Source organism: Vombatus ursinus, unplaced genomic scaffold (assembly GCF_900497805.2).
Source record: "Vombatus ursinus unplaced genomic scaffold, bare-nosed wombat genome assembly UNPS02014801.1, whole genome shotgun sequence".
In the NCBI taxonomy this organism is placed as follows: Eukaryota; Metazoa; Chordata; class Mammalia; order Diprotodontia; family Vombatidae; genus Vombatus; species Vombatus ursinus.
In genome coordinates, this window is record NW_020954579.1 from 2,850,425 (window position 1) to 2,869,704 (window position 19,280).

At 47.7% G+C, this 19,280-nt stretch overlaps 1 protein-coding gene across 6 annotated transcripts in view; it reads left to right on the forward strand.

Moving 5' to 3' along the window:
- Nucleotides 1-19,280, forward strand: part of SRCIN1 (SRC kinase signaling inhibitor 1) — a 91,281-nt gene that overhangs the window by 22,986 nt on the left and 49,015 nt on the right. For 3 of the 6 annotated variants that reach the window (XM_027872595.1, XM_027872589.1, XM_027872590.1), the window contains exons 1-2: nucleotides 6,233-6,389; nucleotides 13,656-13,754. In XM_027872595.1, the coding sequence (XP_027728396.1) occupies nucleotides 6,315-6,389; nucleotides 13,656-13,754 (174 nt within the window). In that variant the 5' untranslated portion in view covers nucleotides 6,233-6,314. Of the gene's footprint in view, nucleotides 1-4,757; nucleotides 4,815-6,087; nucleotides 6,390-13,655; nucleotides 13,755-19,280 lie in introns of those variants that run through there. The other 3 variants (XM_027872593.1, XM_027872592.1, XM_027872591.1) reach the window with 3 other exon arrangements.

Consider the following 19,280-nt stretch of genomic DNA (forward strand, 5'->3'; position numbering starts at 1 on the left):
GCACACCCAGCTGTTGATTTGGGCAAATAGGATGAGCTGACATGCTTGGCACACAGGTGGAGCTCACACCCAGACCTTGTACTCTTTGGCCCAGGCATAGTCTCCTCCCCATTTCTACCAAAGGAAAGGGGGTAAAATAGGAGGGCATCTTGGATTGGGAGAGTGGTAGATTCAAGAGGCTAGGAAGGCCTCAGATACCTGGGCCCTTGAGGGACTCACAGAGATCTCAGACTTGGAAATCTTTCAAGCCTACTCTTTTCAGGGAACAAGAGAATTTGGGTTCCTGAACCCCAAGGATCTTGGTCAGGACCTTGACAGGGGTTCACTTTGGGGATGGGATAAATAGGGGGAGAGAGGTCTGTTCTCTCTTGATTCTTTTCTTTGCTATTTCTTCTCCTTTCCTCTACTTTTTCCTCTCCCTCTCACTATTTATTTCCTTTAATAAAGTCTTGTTGATTGATTTATTTCTTGTTTCATCTTTTCTTTCATACTTCCCTGGCTTCTCTTTCCTCTGGTTTTCTTCTCTCTCTTTTCTCTTTGTTCTCCTCTATTCTTTCTCACTCTTCTGTCCCCTTTCTTCTCTCCCCTCTTCCTCTTTTCTCTCTCTTCTATCCCTTTCTTCTCTCCCCTCTTCCTCTTTTCTCTCTCTTCTTTCCCTTTCTTCTCTCTCTTTCTCTTTTCCCTGTTTCCTCTTTTATCTTCCCTCTTCTTTTCTCTCCTCTTCTGTTTCTTTTCTTCTCTCTCCCATCTCTCCCTTCCTCTTCCTTTTTCATTTCTTTTCTCCTCCTCTTTCTCATCTCCCCTTTTCCCTCTCTCCCTCCTTTTCTCTCGCTCCTCTTTCTCTTTCCTCTCCTCTCTCCCTCACTCTATCAAGCATCTTGGATGATCCATTTTGGAACATCATTGTGTGACAGCCAGAAGAGAGAGCAGATTGTGAAATCTAGGGTAAAGACAAGGTGTAGTCTGATAGCCTACTAGATCTTTCAGTTAAAAATAGGTGATTTTAATTTTAATCATGAGTTTATAATTATCTTATGTTAAACAATACAGTAGGTGATAAAAATAAGTCAAATCCACAAATATAGTCTTAATTTTATTTTGTTATTTTACAAAAACTGCTTGGGTCCTACACTGGACCTTTATTCTTAGCTATGCCGCTTGGGGGGGGCATTTCTCCTTTGTACTTTCCAACTCCAGCCACTCCTAGTCATGGTCCCCCCTCCCATAAATCACCAGAGAGCTAGAGGGTGGGTCTCAGCAAGTGCCAAGAGCCTTTGCTGTTGAATTCCACCCCCCCCCAACACGCACACTGAAGGCCTCTCCCCAAAGCACCCAGCACCAGTGACTCAAAAATAACAGGTGTTGATTTGCATATTGCTTTGCATACAATTTGTATGTTATTCATTGACAGAGAGCAGAGAAATTCTCCCAGCCCCACCCTCCAGCTCTGGTCCCTCTCTCCCCAAAGCACCCCCCCTCCCAGTCCCTTTCCTTATAGGGAGGTTCACACCCATTCCAGGCTTGGTCCATCTTCTGGTACTGTCTGCCCAGACCTTGGGTCACAATGGGCAGTCCCAGGCTAGGAAGATCTGAGGCCTGCTGGTGCTCCATTGCTCTCAGCTGCAGCCCTCTCACCACTCCCTTTCGCTTTTCTCCCCACTCTCCACCCCCAGTATAACAGGAAACATTGATTTGGTGTCTTAGGGGCTGTGACCTCACTCAAGTTGCCTGATAGATTGGAATCGATTTCTCTGGTCATTTGCTGGAGCTGCTCAGCGAGGAGAGGGAGGAGGAAGGACCATACAGTCCTCCCTGTGGTGGAGGAAAGTGAAAAGGGGAGGGGAGAGAGATGCAGCAGAAGGTGGAAGGTTACCTTTGACTTCTCTCTGGGCCTGGCATCACAGTGGGTTATGAATCTCTGCCCCCCCCCCAAGTATACCATCTTCCCAACCGTCTTTTCCCAGTGTGAAGGGGGGAGGGGAAGGGAAAAGGACAGGACCCTTCAATATTTACAGTCCCAACCCTCCTGAGTTTTGGAAGAAAAGCCCCTTCCCTTGCTGGTCTAAGGATGTAATAAACTAGACATCCTGCCCAAGGCTAACCTGGGACTCCCAAAGGACGTCAAGTCCACAGCAGTTCTCCTCTGACCCCCAAGGGCAAACATTGGAGTCTCCTCCCTCCGATCCTTAGCGCCTAGGTGCATTGCTTCTAGGGGAGGAGGGAGTGTCTCTCCTCTTTCCCTCTCGTCCCTCCCTCCTCCTCTTCCTCCCAGTGTCCATCGAGATATGATTCCTAGTAGTCCTGGTGTATTCTGCTTCCAGGGGCTAGAGAACATCGATCCAGCCCTTCCTCTCCCCCGCCCCAGTCTCTGTCCTTCACTCTTCCAGTTGTTAGGGAAAGGGGGATGGGCTCGAGCAGACGTGGAAGTGGTTAATTCAGCTTTGGGCGGGGATGATGCCGGGCGATAGGGACCCTGACCCCTTACTCAGGGCAAGAGGGAGCACAGGGCGGGGGCACCTTTCTGGGCTGGGGTATCCTTTTAACCGCCTCCCGCAGCCGCCTCCAAGGCCCTCCCAGCTCTCTCCAGCTGCCGCCACCCACCCTGCGCCCCCTCCCCAGCCCGCGGCCGGAGATTTATGAGACTGCAGTCATAAACTGGGGCTGTGAGATCTGTTGGATTGGCTTGCAGCCGCGGCTCTCGCAGCCCCCAGCTCACCCCCTCCGTTCGCTCCAGCCGACCCTGGGACCAGGCTTGGTCTGGATGGGCTGGGGAAAGGACCGGTCCTTTCCCCAGCCCTGGTCTCGCCCCCGGGGCTTTAGGCAGGTTAGACACGCGCGCTAGCCCCTGGGGAAGGGTCGGGAGAGAGGAGTGCAAGGCCAGGCTCGCGGGATCTCTAACCTCTGCAGCCCCTCACCTGCTCACACCCCTACTCTGCCGATCCAGGCCTGGTAAGCGGCTGCCTCAAAGATTCCCCATCTGTTTGTCCCTATGGCTGTGGGGAACCGCGGAAAAGGAATAGTGCAGCCTAGGGAAAAAGAGCCGCGAGCTGCCCAGGAGCTAGTGAAGAGGTGGGGAAGGGGGATGGGAGAGTAAGACAGGGGGAATAGTTACGGGAGGAGCGACATCCCCCCTCCACTGTGCTCCCCAATACTGGGGGTGTGTCTTTTTTCTCTATTCCTTTTATTCTCTTCCAGATTTAGAGCTATGATCCTAAGGAAGGGGGCAGAAGCCACCTTGAGGGAAAGGGAGAGGAGAGGAGTAGTTGAAGAGGTTTAGCCATCTTAGTTAGGATTCAGGTCATTTCCCCCAATCCTTGATCCAGCATGACTGTTTCACTCCTCTTCCACTAGAATCTTCTAGCCAGTGAGGGTGGGGGTGGGGAGAGATTGAGTGGAGCCTTTTATCAGGATCAAATGAGAACCCAAGATGCCAGGGAGGAGTCCCAGGTGCTAGCCAGGGAAATATCTGCCTTTGGGCCCAACTAAGACCATTCAGCTCTCAGAGAAGCCTGGAACTCTATCTAGCCAGGAGAGGGCCTTACCCACACTGCTGCCATCCACTCCTCAGAGATGGAGGGTAGAGGTCAGATCAGAATGGGGATGGAAGGATTCTGAACAAGGTTCCTTTCCTACCATAAGCATTCAATTCTCCGCCTCTCCCTCCCCTTCTTTTCATCCCTTTTCCCTATGGAGGATAGTAGAAAAATCACTGGATGTGAAGAAAAAAATCCCTGAGTTAATACTCCAGACTCTGCTATTCACATATATTTCACTTTCCTTCTCTGGGCCTCAGTCTCCTCATTCATAAAATGGGGGGATTAACCTAGATCATCTCTAAGGACCTGGCCAGCTCTAAATCCCATAATAAATGCAATGATCTAAATGGATTGACCCTGGGCTAACAATAAGTATAGACAGTCTGAGCATTGCTAGATTCTCTCTCTTAAAACCTCCTATTCCTTGTGGGTCAGACAGAAACCTGGACTGGGCCAGGGCTAATGAATGGTGGTTAAGTGGAGGAGGAGGTGAGGGATGGAGAAAATCTGGCTGGGGCTGACTGACACCAAGCAGTCATTAAGGCTTCTAAAAGCAATTGTGATCTCTCTCTCTCTCTCTCCCTTCCTCTCTCTTTCACTCCTTCCCTTTCTCTCTCTTCTGTCCCTCCTCTCCTTACCTCTCTTCCCCTTCCCCTCTCTCTTTCCCCTTCCTTCCCTCTCGCCTTCCCTCCCCCTTCCTCCTCTCCCTCCCTCCCTCCCTCCCTCTCTGTCCTCTGACTCCAAGGAAGTGGTTCAGCAAACAAGTCTCCCAGGTAGACTTACCCATTTACTACGTGAGAGCGAGAGAGCGAAATGAAGGAATATGAGGCTGTGTTCGTGTCTTGCCTCCTCAAAGATGTTGTAAAGTCTCTGATGGTGGAGGCTAGGTTCTGTGATTCTGGTTTGTTCCTTACAGTGTCCAGCACATAGGATCATATGATTTAAGGTCAGAAGGGACCTTAGAGACCATTTTACAGATGGGGAAATTAAGTAAATGAGCTAGAATTTGATCCAAGGTTGTCTGATTCCAAATACAGTGCTCTTCCCATCATATCACTATCACTCACAGATAGTACTCAAATACTTGTTGATGGATAGATTAGAGACAAGCTAATCTGGTTTTGTTGTGTTTTGAGGATGAGATGGAGTGGGGCTGAGCCATGATGGGTGTGTGATTATATATGATTAGGGATCCATGTAAGACTAGAAGTAGAAGCTTGAGAGAAGGGAAGGCAGAGTTGGGGAGAGGGCAGCCTCTGACTGGGTGTTTGGTGGCAGGTGAGTGCTAATTGGCACCTGGGAAGCTTACAAGGGGCACCAAGAAACAATGGCTTCTGCTGGACAGTGGAGGTTGGAAACATGGAGCTGGGGTGTAGGGGAATGAATGAATTGAGGGGAGTGAGGGGGAATTTACTATCAAAGTAGGTATTTGATAAAGAGGAGTGGTGGTGTTGGTGGTGGTGGTAGTGATGTATGTGTGTGTGTGCGTGTGTGCGTGTGTGTGTGTGTGTGTGTGTGTGTGTGTGTGTGTGTGTGAGAGAGAGAGATAGCCAACCCAACCCTCGGCCTGTTCTTTTCCTTTTCTTGTGCTTTCTCCATGTTGTGTATCTTCCTGTAAGTCTCTATCCTTTGCCAAAAGCAGGGCTAACCTTGGAGGATGGGATAGGATGGGTCTAAATGAAGTGAGGGCCCCTGAGTCTTGAACTGTTCTGTCTGCTTTTTCCTTCCTCTCACTGTCCTCTCTGTCACCAGCCTCTCTCCTGTTCGTCATTCTGTTTGTCTTTCTCCTGGGAGGGGGATGGGGTGAGGATGGGGAGAAGGACTCCACAACCCCTGTTCCTTCCCTGGGAGTCACTCCAAGTATTCTGAACTCCTAACCTCAGGACTCATGGTGTCTCCTTGGACCTGGCTGGTGAACTTTCCACAGTGCCCTCACCCAATCACCCCTAAAGATCAGGGCAGTTATATCCCACAAATAGTGGGTTAAGAAGGAGAAAGGGCAGTGAAAAAGTTCAGCCCTATCCCTAGAGAGAAGATCCTTGAAGAAAGAAGTGACAGTTTCCTTTTTTCACCTTTCAGAAGAATTATTTTCAAAAAAAATCCCTTTCTACACTCAGCCCCACCAAGAAAATGGTATGGTAGAAAAAAACATTCTCTGGAGTCAGAAGAGCTGGGTTCAAATCCTGCTTGTGATGCTTACATTCATTTGACCTTGGGCAACTCAGTTAATCCCCCTTGACCTCAGTTTCCTCATCCATGAGATAAGGATGTTGGATGAGTTGATCTTTGAGGTCCCTTTCACCTCTATGATCAGAGATCATATTATCCCAAGAAAGAGACAAGACCAGCTTGAGAAGTGAGGGGTAGCTGAAGAAATCCAGCCATGTTGTTAGGATTCCACTCACTTTCAACATCACCTCTCTCTTTTTTTTTTCCTACCAAGACTCCTTCCTCCCCTTCCCCTAGCCAGTAAAAGTGGGGAGCGTTGAGTGGGCCATTTTTGACCCTGCCTGTGCCCTCCTCTTTCTTCCCTCCTCCCCATCCCATGCAGATCCTGAGCGGAGCAGCCCCCCGATGCTGTCTGCGGATGATGCGGAGTATCCAAGAGAGTACCGGACCCTTGGGGGTGGGGGAAGTGGGGGGAGTGGGGGCCGGCGTTTCTCCAATGTGGGGCTCGTGCACACTTCTGAGAGGAGGCACACCGTGATTGCAGCCCAGAGTCTGGAGGCACTCAGTGGGTTGCAGAAGGCAGATGCAGAGCGCAAGCGAGATGCCTTCATGGACCACCTGAAGAGCAAGTACCCCCAGCATGCTCTTGCCCTCCGAGGCCAGCAGGATCGACTCCGGGAACAGGTGAGAGGCTACAGTAGGCATGGCATGTTCAGAAGGGGACAAATCCTCTTGTTAGTCTCTGAGCTCCTGGGGTGCTGACCTTTTGCCCAAAGGGTTCCTAAGGGCCACTGATCCTCAAAACTTGAGAGTCTTCCAGAGTTGAACTTTGAGGACTGAACAGCACCAGGAGACAATTTGGCAGTTAACACTGGAATCACCTTTCAAAGTCCAATTTTGCTGGTCCTTTAGGTGCCTGGGAGAACACTTAATCCTGTTTGCCTTTTCCAGGAGAGAAAGAGAACAGAAGCCTTGGCTCTGAGGGCTGGCATCCATTAGGGTAGTTGGTTGTCTTGGAAAAGAATTCCATCCCACCCTATATTTTGACTATTTGGGGGTATAAGTGAGAGGTTGCTTGGGGTAAGCAAATCTTTTTAAGGCTAGAGCCCTCCCTATACCCTGTACAGCCATGTGGTGGACAAGGTGTTTGGGGACCAAAAGTCCCAGCTATCAGGTGGCCTGGTGTCCGAGTTGGAAGAGTTTATGGTTGGCCAAGTGCCTGCTCTGGGCCTGTTAACATTGGGCCTTTCAGGCTGAGTTGACCTTTTGGAGGTGGGCATGAAGACCTAGGATGCTTCCATTGTCAGGGACAGGATTAGAGAGTCCTGAGGCTTCTCCTTGCTCTCCTTCTCCACCATCTCCCCACCAATGATTCCAGGCAAATGTTTTTTTCTCTCTCCCTGTTCTTCAGTTTTATGACCGTTGTGTGAGGAATCCTGGACAGGAAGGGAAATGAGCTCTCTAATAGTAAACCTAACTGAGTAGGCATACATCCAATGTGGCAGATCATGACTTGCTTTATAGTTCTTGAGTATTCACTGGCATCTGACCTCTTTTGTATTACTCTATAGAGCCCACCAATCCTTGCCTAGTCCATCTTAGATGCCTCCTTCTTTCCCTTTGTCTTCTCTGAGAAACAGATGTTGATTTTCCAAAGGGGCTTCATTGGCATAAAGGGAAAATAACAATGAAAGAGCATAGGATTACTAAATTATAAAGCAGGAGACAAGCTAATGTGAGAAATGCTGGACTTCTAACTGGATGAGCTGAGTTTAAGTTTTGGTTCTGTGCATTACCTATGTGACCTTGAACACACATCTCCCCTCTTTCTCTCTCAGTTTCCTTACCTGTAAAATGGGGAGTGGACTAGTCCACTTACATTCCATGATTTTCCAAATATGTCGTAAGTCCAGCTATTGGGGCAGGGATACACTTTCCTGGCTTAATGGTCCCTCCCTCCTGTCTACCTGGTTCCTGTTTAACCTGCTGGAGAAAATCCTCATTGCATCCTTCCACTGACTAGAGCAATGCTCAACACCTGGTTTTCCCTCTCATCCAAAGCTAGAGCTCTTTCTGACTTCTCCCAGTAAAATAAATAGGCCTGTGGCCAAAAGTTCTGGTCCCATTGATTGGGTCATAGATGGACTCCATAGGGAAAACTTTTTGCACATTTCTTATATCTTCTTGTATGTAGTGGAAAAGTAATCTGCGTGTACAATTCTCTCAAATGGTAAGTGAAGGATCATTTCTTAGAAAATTCAGGAGTCTGGGGTCAGAGTTAGAGGTGGGGGGAAGGTATTCCATGTCTCTGGGGAAGCTTCTTTTATTTGTAATCTGGCACAGTCTCCTTGTAAGGAGGGAGAAAGGGCCTAGGAATAGGTCAATCTTGCCCGTCCCCTTGTTGCAGTTGAAAGGGTTGTTCCTCAAACTGTCTCTGTATCTCCAGGTCATATGTTCCTGAAAGAGCATCTCTCCATCTTGCCAGTAGACAAGTTCTTTCATGAGTCTGACTTGTGGCTATAGCTTGGGAAATACTGAAGTCAGCCTGATATGCTGGTGTACCAACTTTCCATCCTCAATCCCTTGGGCTTCCTCTCTCCTGCTTTTCATCCCAGGAGGTCTTCTTCACTCCTAAGCAAGGAATAATGGAAAGAGCGATGGATTTGGAGTCGAGGGTTGGGTTCAAATCTTGATTTTTTGACTTCTCAAAACCATGTGATCATGGGCGAATCTTTTAACCTCTCTGAGCCTGAGGTTCATCTTATTTTTCCCCCTCAGTTCCGTCTTTAAAATGGGGTGGGGGGGGGTAAGGTGAGGGGGCAGGGTTGGATTTGGTTTCTAAGATTCCATGTAGCCCTTCATCACAAAATCATAGATTTAGGTCTTGAAGAAACATTACCTGTGAGGTCCTATAAGGTGTATGGCTTTGGAAAGAAAGAATGCTGGACCTATCATTGTTACTTTTTAGCCTTCAGAATCTCAGTTTTCTCATCTGTAAATGAGGGAATTGAATAAGCTCACTAGTTCTTAACCTTTAAAAAATTTTTTGACCTGGATGCTCTCGGCAGTTCCAGAAAAATATTTTTAAGTACACAAAATAAAATATAGAGGATAAACAAAGAAGCCAATTATATTGAAATACAGTTATCAGAATATTTTTTTTAAAACTAGTTCTTGGATCCCAAGGTTAAAAGCCACTGGACTAGATGGTCTCTAATGTACCTCTTCCAATTCTGACATTCTATGACTCTTTTTTCCCAGATATAGGGCACATGGTCTCTCTAAACCTAAGAGCAGTCTATAATCAGCATTAATTATTGGGGCATAGCAATATATCGTTAATATAATTAATTAACATATTGTTAACATAGTAATTATTGGGCATAGCAATATATTATTAATATATTTGTTAATATAGCAATTATTATGGCATGGCAATACATTAGTAATATAATTAATATTGATATATAGCATTAATATACACAGTATGAAGGTATAGCCATATATTATTAATATAGACATATTTGTTAGTATATCAATTATTAGGGTATAACAATATATTGGTAATATAATTAATATTAATATATAGTGTTAATATATAAAGTATGGGGTATAGCAATATGTTATTAATATAATTTATATATACATACATATATAATACATATGTATGTGTCTATATATGTATATATACATATATATATATATATATATATAAAAACCTTTTGTTTTGAAAAGAGATCTCATTTTAGAGGATACTACCTACATCCTGTGGTTGTCTATATTCAGAGTAATACAGCATATCAGTTAGACTCCAGGAGAGTTGCTGAGCTGGCTCAGAGACTGCTGTCCTGGCATATGGTCTGGGAAGGGAGAAGGAGTCCATCAACTAATGACCCTTTCCCTACCCCACCCCAACTAAGTATCCAGGACTCTCTCAGTCCTGTCAATGTTCCTATGAGGAGGGACATTCCCCACTCCCTGTCTGTACCTCTAATCTTGACTGGATCACAGGCAGATGAAAGGTACTGGTGTGTCCCAGTTATCTCATGTTCATACCAGATGCCACCCTCGTGCTTGTCAATATCTTGGCTCACCTGGTGGTGGGGCTTTAAGTTGTGTTGGAAGAATATACAGGAAGGAGAAGCAATATTGAATTTCAGTGTCATTCGTTCATGTGTTTATTTACTCATCCATTCAGTCTTTCAAGAAGTATTTATTGAGCATCCAAATATCCCAGGAGCCCATGATGAGGGGCAATTTGGCTCATGGATAGAGATTCCTCAAAACCAGGGACACTTGAGGTCAGATCCTGCCTGCCTCTGACACATATTGGTGGTGGAATCTTGGGCAAATCACTAAGACTATAATTTCTAGAGAAGGTGCTGACCTGCAGTAGTAGATGGAGTTTTTCCCACCTGGGAGTTCTGTATACCAAGGAAGTCAAAAATCCCTGTTCAATGGTAATTAAGGTCCTGTACTAGGGACTGAGAGGATTATGAAGATGAGTGAATGAGACCTGGTCTCTGCTCTGGTGGTGCTTAAGTCTAGTTGGGGAGATAAGGCTAACCCATATGAAAGAACAAAGTAACCCACACTGGGCAGTATGTGATCAGATGTGAGGATGTGGGCAGGAAGAGCTGGTTGCAGACGTGCAAAGAAGAGAGATGTTCTTGGGAGGCTGGAATGGGCTAATGGAGTATAATGGGAAGAGGCCTAGGATGGTAATCAAGGGGTCTAACCTTTTTCTGTCACTCACTTACTCTGTGACCTTGAGTAAGGCATTCATTCTCTGGGCTTCGGTTTCCTCATTATTAGAGGCAGCTAGGTGGCACTAGATAGAGCCCTGGTCTGGAGTCAGGAATATCCTTCAGGATATGTGACTCTGGACAAATCACTTCACCTCTGTTTGACTCAGTTTTCTCAGAAGTAAAATGGGGATAATAACAGCACCTACCTTACCCTAGCAGAGTTGTTATGAGGATCTAATGAGATAATATTCATAAAGTGCTTAGCACTGTGCCTGGCACATAGTAAATGCTATATAAATGCTGATTTTTCTCCCCTGTCTCCCATCTCTAAGTGAGAGGGTTGATTTAGAAGATTCTCTAAGGTTCCTTCCAGTTCTGATCTTCTGTGAATATGGTCAAAGAAGAAGGTGGGAGGAAGCTAGGTGGCACAGTGGATAGAGCACTGGCTCTAGAGTAAGGAGGACCTGAATCCAAATTTGGCCTCAGATACTTCCTAGCTGTGTGACCCTGGACAAGTCACTTGACCCCAAGTGCCTCCCCTCCCAAAAAAGTATTTAAAAAAAAGAAGGTGGGACTTGGGGTAAGGCTTGGATGGGATTTGGTCAGGTGGTGGGAACATCTTAAGTGTGTTCTTGGAGGTATGAGCACAGCATATGAAAGCCCAGATGAGCTAGAGTGAAAAGGCCATATTGAGGTGTATGAAAGATTAGTCTGGGCTAGCTTAATGAATGGGCTTTTGAACAGGGGGCAGGGTATGATGTAATAGGTTCCATCTTTTGGGTGGGGAGAGACTGGATACAGGGAGCCTCTTTAGGAGACTGAGGCAGGAATCCAAGTGGGAGGTGTTGAGGACCTGTACTAAGATGGTGGTCAGGAGAATGGAGAGCAGGAAAAAGATGGAAGAGATATTCCAAAGAAAGAGTTGAACTTAGTGACATACTGGTCAGAAGAGGTGAAGGGTGGAGGTGGGGTAGTTTGGACAAGACTTGCAATTCCACTGGTATTCGGAACTCTTGTTAAAGAAAGGCTTATCAATGCAGATTGGCAACTCCAGTACAATTTACAGGGTCACATGAAGGGAAGATATCAAGGTACTACTTGAGCCTGGGTCTTCTCAAATCTGTCACTGGCACTCTAGCCACTATATCACGCTTCTTCTCAGCACCATATAATTGAGGATAATGAAGGAAAAGGAAGAATTTGGGATGTCCGAGATTTTGAGCCTGGGTGACTTAGGTGGCACCATAATTGGAAACAGGGAAATTTCCAGAAGCGGGAAGAGGATAATGATGGTTTCAGCTTAGGACACGTTGAGTTTGAGGGGATGACAGGATGGTTAATTCAGCTCATATGCAGCTTACTGTACTGAGCTTTGGGGGTACAAAGATAAGAAAAAGCAGTCTCTGCCCTTGAAGAGTACATTCTGCTTGGGTATGCAATGTGTAAAACAGTTAAGAGAGAAAAGGGAGAGAGAAAATGGGAGGGGATCAGGAAGGCATTGCATGAGAGTTGGCACCTTAAAGAGCCTTAAAGGAAATTTTAAGGATTCTAAGAGGCTAAGGCAAAGGTGGGGAGTGCATTCTAGGTATGTGTGTGCAGGTGGTAGGGGTGTGTACAAAGCCAGGGGGCAGGAGATAAAATGCTTGGTTCAGGAAACCACAAGTTGGCTAGTTCAACTGGAATGAAGAGTCTATAAAAGGCCACATATAAGACAAGAAAGGCTTATACCAGCCCAAAGAGTTTGAATTTTATCCTAGAAACAATAGAGAACCATTGATGACCTTTGAGCAAGAGTGACATGGCCATACTTGAATGTTAGGAAGATTATTTTGACAGCTATATGAAGGATGGATTAGAGATGGGAGATGATGGAAGCAGGGAAATCAGTGGGAAGGCAATTTTAGTAGCCCAAGGGAGAGGTGGTAAGGATCTGAATGAGGGTGTTGGCTGTGGGAGTAGAGAGACAGGGATGAATGGGAGAGATGTTATGGAGGTAGAATCAACAGGAATTGGCAACCGTTTGAATATGGGGGCAAGGGAGAGGAGAGTCAAAGCTATCTTTGAGATTGTCAATCTGGGTGACTGTAAAGAGGGTGCCCTCAACAGAAATCAGGAGCTTTGGAGGAACTTAGGGTGGAAAATGCATTCCTTTTTGGAGATAAGAGTTTGAGATGAGGACAGGTCATCCAGATGGAGCTGTCCAGCAGGTAGTGGATAATGCAGGACTGGGTTTCATGAGATACATAAGGGCTGGATATATTGATTTGGGAGTCACCTGCTTTAAGGCAATGATTCAATCCAGGGGAGCTGGTGAGATCATCAAGAGAGAAGTGTATAGGTGAGAAAGAAGGTGTAGGGAAAGAGAAGAAGAGGATCCAGGACAGAGCCTTGGGGGACACTGATGCTTAGGGGGCAGGAGATGGATGATAATTTGGCAAATGAAACTGAAAAGGAACAGCCAGACAGGTTAAAGTAGAATGGGGAGAGCAATGTCACAAATGCTGAGGGAGGAGAGTGTATCCAGGGGAGGGGGTGGTTAATAGTGTCAAAAGCTGCTGAGATGCCAAGAAGGATGACTGCAAAAAGGCCGTCAGATTTAGCAGGCAAAAGATCATTGGTAACCTTGGAGAAAAAAGAGCTGTTGCTTGGAGAATAGGGCATTTGGGTCAGAAGCCAGATTGCAAGATGTCTAACCAGAGATGTCCTGAAGGCATATTGAACTTGACCCTGGGAAAGAGGTCAAGACTAGAGATATAATTTGAAAGTCATCAGCATAGATATGAAAATTGAAGGGATGAAATAGAATCAGTTAAAAGGAAGGAGTGAAGAGGAAGAAGGGCAGCCAACAATGTCAGATGCTGAAGAGAGGTCAAGCAGGATGGGGGCTAGGGAACGACCTTGGGCAGTAAGGAGATCATTAGTGGCCTGCCTTCAAGAGAATAGTTGGAGGGGATGAGTGATAAGGAAATGAGCCCCCACCTTAAGATACTTGTAGATAAGGGTGAATATTTTAGAATTGGATATTAATCAGATGAGCTTTTTGATATGTCTGCCAAGGGCTGTCGTCAAGGCTGCCCCTTCCTTATCCTTGATTTCCAGCCTCCAATCCCTTGAACCTCCCTCTCTCTCTCTCTTGCCCTCCATTCCAGGAGGCCCTCCCCCCCACTCCCCCTAACGGGGTGTCCCCCCTTCACACACACAGGTTGGCGGCTGGACAGTGGATCACGTGTGTCTCCTCAGTTCCCTCTGCTCCCACCTTCATGGCGACTCTGCCCCCACTGTGGCTGGCCAGCCTGCCCAGGTGAGTTCACCTCCATTCCAACCCCATAGACCTGGGCAGGCAGGGAGAGGGAGCCAGGGTAGAAAGGGCAGGGGAGGGGGCACATACCGACACAAATATTGAGGGGTGGGGGAGGAAAGGGAATGTTGCCAGCTACTCACCAAGTAGGAGTCCTTCATTGGTGGGTATCAGAAGGAATTTTTGCTTTTAGGGGGATGGTCATCTGATACTCTATTTAGAGCCAACTTATTTAGGGGAATTTTTATTCTACTTTTCCTTCCCAATCTTTGACACCTCCCCAGGTGGCATATTTTTTGTTCCCTACACCCTGCCCCCCAAGGTCATATTGTTAACCACCCTTGTCCTGAGCATGTTGTCCCTCTCCCTTAGTATCCATAGTATCAAGATGGCTCACTTCTATCCCTCCTGTTGCAGTGTAGGGTTATCTCTTGAAGCTTTACAACAAAGATTTTGGTACTTTGCCACTCATTCAAATCCCATTTCCCCCTTCCTCATTAGGCCTCAGTCATCCCTTTCAAAAAATGGATCTCATCTTAGGTGGAGATGTCTAAGGCTGTAGAGGATATGGGGATGAGGGAAGGAGGCTAGAGAGTCTGGCACTGGGGAGACAAGCTTCTGGCATCATTGGCTCTGGAACTCTGTCCCTAAGGAGAAAGAGAGAGCAAAATCCCTCAGCCCCACAACCCCAACCACATTAGAGACCACTTAGGGTATCCTGACAGTGAGGGTCAGGATGACTGATCTGTCATATGAAGTTCCTTCCCATCCTGTCCTCCCAGAATCCACCCTGAAGCATTTCCCCCCATTATCACACCCCAAGACAAAGTAGGAAGATGCTTGGGCTTATGAGACAGGAAATAGTAGTTTTGTTTTTAATCCATTAGGTTTCTTTTGTTATTTTATTTTTGTATTTGCACAAATATACAAATATATACAAAAATACAAATGTATTTGTATTGAGTATTGTTACTTTTATCTGCAACAGTGAGGAGGCCAGGCATAGATAGAGGCTTCAAATCTATCTTTACCCTCCGCCAAAACTTTGTATATAACTTGAATGTTTGTAGTTGGTGGTCCATAGATTTATATGCAAAGATAGTTTGATTTAGTGAAAATGAGGATTCTGTAATTCTGTGGAATATGTGGATGCATTAGGTGAAGGGATTGGACCAGTTGACCCCTGAGGTTCTCTCCCAGTTCTGAGGTTCCAGGATAGAAGTTTAGAATCTTAAATCACACAGTGACTCACAAGGAGTGGAAAGCAGCTGGGAATAGCCTGCAGAAGTCTGCTCTAGGGTTGTTACTTTACTATAGAAAAACGGCTAGTAGAGAGCTAGCAGTAAAGGACCTCTGTCAATACTTAGTATTCAGTATTCAGGCCTCTCTTAACCTGTCCAATCCTTTCCTCCCTTGCTAGTTTCTGCCATTCTACAGCTTAGGTCCAGAGAGGTTCAACAACTAACCCAGAGTCACACAGCAAGTCAGGAGCAGATGGGAACCGGGACCTAGGTGTCTCCTCAGGCCTAGGGCTCAGAACTGCTTGTGGAAGCACAAAGAGCAGCAGGCCCTACCTAGACTTGGAAGCGGAGGGGATCCCCTATCCACTGGCTGGATAATGGAAGGGCATCTTATTAGAAACGAGGATCTCTCCGATTTCTCCCAAAGCTTGTGTGTGTGTGTGTGTGTGTGTGTGTGTGTGTGTGTGTGTGTGTGTTGGGGGGAAGGGAGGGCAGGGGTGTCAGAGGAATCGCAACCAGAAGGTGGCCCAAGAGCCTTTCCCCCGTGGCCCTTGGCCTTTCTAACCTCCCTCCCTCCTACTGCAACCCGAGTCCCAGGTGGCGGGCCGGTGGGGCGGCGGCGGACTGCGGACTGCGAGATCGGGTGTCCAAGCTGGAGGTAGTGGCTGTGGTGGTGGCAGCAGCAGTCTTAGCAGCAGCAGCAGCGGCGGCCGCCGGGGCTGGGGCGACTGCGGGGCCGCGCGGGCGGGGCCGCGCCCGGGGGCGGGGAGGAGGAGGCGCGGAGGCAGGGGAGATGTGCGCGGTGGCGCGCTGCACGGAGCCAGGTGGAGTCGTGGTTACCGGGGCGACCAGGGCCCGGGCCGGCTCGGCGGCGGCGGCGGCGGCTCGTCTCGCATTGCAGCAAAGGGCAGCGGCGGCTGCGGAGGCGGCCGGGAGCGGGGAGAGCCCGGGTGGGTGGGAGCCCAGGAGCCAGGGGCGGCCAGCCCCCCTGCCCAACCCTGCTCAATTGCGCCCCTGGGGCCAGGCCCAGGCCCGAGCGGACACACCTGTGGCCGCAGGTAAGCTGGAGAGGGAGGTGCAGCCGCGGGGCGCAGGGGAGGAGGGCTCCCCGGGAGGAGTTGGGGGGAGCTGGCGCTGTCTGCCGCGGGCCGCATCCCCGCCCCCTTCTACCCCCTCCCCCCAGGATGCAGCTCCCGAGGGCGCGGCGGCCCCTCCCCCCAACTTCAAGGAGTCATGACCTTCCCCAGACTGGGGCGGGCACCCCCTCTTTCTCACGTGTGGGGTACCTGGGGTGCCCGTCGGTCTCTTGGGGAAGGAGGCCTCCTGCGGAGCCCATGTGGATTTGCACACCTGAGGGTGTGTGTGTGTGTGTGTGTGAGGTGGGATGGAGGTAGGAGTTTGCATGTGCCTTTGTGTGTTGTGTATGTATGTATATATGTATGTACATCTTTGTGTGTACTCCTGTTAGTATGTACTTGTCTGTGTTAGAGTTTACATGTGGCCCCCTTTACCTGTACTTGCCAGTGCTAGAGTTTATATGCAGGTGGTGTGTGCCCTTGTGTTTGTGAGGATGAGAGGGTGAGCCTGCCCCAGGGAATGAAGGTTTAATTTAGAAGGGCCGTCAATCCATTGCTCCTCCCCTGAGATTTCCCATCTAGGTGTCATCAGGTGAGGAGGGTGTAATAACCCCCTCTCACACATGGACCCTAAGTCCTTGTGAGATTCAGAGGGGGCCCTTCTGAGTATTCTCCAGACTACCAGGCAATCCTTCTCCAGCCCTTTTGACAGGTTTTCTCAGCTTTCCAAGGAACAGGTCTTTGGGTGAAAGGCTGAGAAACAGTGAGTCCCTTTACCGTTGGTTGCTACCAGCTCAGGCAGAGATTTGAGAAGGGGTACCCTCAGCTAACAAGGAAAGGAGGGGTTAACTCCTTAGCCCCCAGAGGGAGGGAGATGTTTCTCGGCTTAGCCAGATTGGCTGAGGGCTAAGGAATGGCTCCCTGTCCAAGTTTTGATCCTGGGAGAAGCTGTCAAACACTGTCCTCATCTCTGGCTGGAAATTCTGCCCCTTGTTCTATCACCCCAGGCGCTCCATAAGCAGCTGTCACTGTGGCACGGGTTTGGCATCCATCTTGTCCTTCCAGGGCACACTGCCAGTTTGGTCTCTGTTCCTGGGAGGCCCTGCCCCTGTGGGCAGCTTCATTGGACAGGCAATATTTATTTCTCCCCCTACTGTCCACCCCCTCCCTCACTGAAGGGGGTGGGATGGTGGATTCTGACGCCTCTATGAGTATAAGGGAGGAAGGCAAACCCGTTAGTATTGATTATCCATTTGGATTGGGAGCCCTGTCTCTTGGGACGATTTCCCAAGGGCCATTCAGTTTCCTGTTGATTTCATGAATACTTTGAGATCTCTGGGGGAAGAAACCAGAGTTGAATTTTGTTGGAAGTGTTGGTGAAAGGGACACCCAAGATTCCTCAGCCTTTGCCTCCTTTGACACCTTGGTTCCTTTTGGACCCATTTAGATATGCAGTAGGAATAACTTGGGTTAGAAAATAAGAAGTTTCAGGGGCAGCTAGGTGGCACAGTGGATAGAGCTCCGGACTTGGAGTCAGGAGGACATGAGTTCAAATCCAACCTCAGACACATAATTCTCACTAGCTGTGTGACCCTGGGCAAGTCACTTAACCCCACTGCCTTATTAAAAAAAAAGAAAGAAAGAAAATAAGAAGTTTCAGTTGTGTTGAGGGGTATTGGATGCTTGGTTGGATGGTGAGGCTAGGGAATCTTTCTCCCCAACAATCCCTGAAGAGTGAATTTGTTCTCTCCTCCCTCCATTCCCCCCAATACATATAGTCATATTGGATCAGGTTAATTTATTCAACAATTGATTTCATACCTAGTACCTATATGAGGGATGGAGGAATACGTAAGAGTACTGAGGAGGTAGGAGGCAGAGGAACCAGGAGTTTGTGCCCCCAACCTCCCACTTAGCTCTTGGCCTCCTGGGTCTAGACACAGCTTCTCTTCCATCCTTAGCCAGTGATCACTGACAGCCTCTCCTCTAACACCAATTACTCCACACTAGACTGAGGAATTCACAAATAATAACAGCTAGCACTTTAAGACTTGCATAGTGCTTTACATGTGTTCTCTCATTTGGTCCCCACAACAACCCTGGAAGGTAGATACTATTTTTATTCCCATTCTACAGATCTGAGGCTAGGAGAGGTGATGTGATTTGCCCAGGGTCACACAGCGAGGAAGTGTCAAGGATCTGAACTCAGGATTTCTTGGCTCTAAGTTCATTGTGTCACCTAGCTGCCCATGAAGGGGCCGTCTATATGGTAACCTTTCCTGCTTCTCTGATGTTGATTGGATAGTGAGAAAACTCACAGCCATACTCTGGGAGAACCAGCTGAATGAATTGAAGATGCTTAGCCTGAAAAGAGAAGATCTGGAAGGGACATGACCGTTGTCTTTATGATTTTAAAGTATTGTCTTGTGGATTTTGTTGTTTGGTTGTTTCACTTGTCCCACTCTAAACTATTTGGGGTTTTCTTGGCAGAGATACTAGAGTAGCTCACCATTTCCTTCTCCAGCTCATTTTACAAATGAGGAAACTGAGGCAAACAGAGTTAAGTGCCTTGCCCAGGGCATACAGCTAGTAAGTGTTTGAGGCCAGATTTGAACTCAAGAAGATGAGTCTTCCTAACTCCAGGCCCTGATATTCTAATCTACTTTGCCACCTAGCTGCCCTATCTTGTGGAAGGGGGATTATTACATTGAAGAGGAGAACAGTGGGTGGAAATTTCAGGGAGACAGATCTCAGCTTGGTATGAAAACAAACTTCCCAACAATTAGAATTATCCAAATGTGGAATGGGTTGCCTCAGCAGGTAATGAGTTTCTAGCTGTGTGACCCTAGGCAAGTCACTTAACCCTCAAATTGCCTCTAAAAAACCAAACCAAAAGAAAAAAACAAGATAGTGAGTTCTCCATCCTTGGAAGTCTTCAACAGGGGCTAGCCACATGGTGAGGATATTGGAGCAGAGATTCTTTCTCTGTTAGGAGCTGGACTAGATCTTAGTACTAAGTCCTGGGGAAATACTGAGGCAGTTGACTATTGGTGGCTTTTCAGATGGGGGTGAGAATTTCTCTAGAGTCGTTTTGGAAAGTTGGCTCAGATTTCTACTGCTTGGATGCTAGGTGGGGAGGGGAGCTCATTACCAGGGCCTGGGGTGTTGGGGAGGGAGCTTGGCTCCTGAGTGGCCATCTCTGTGGTGAAGAG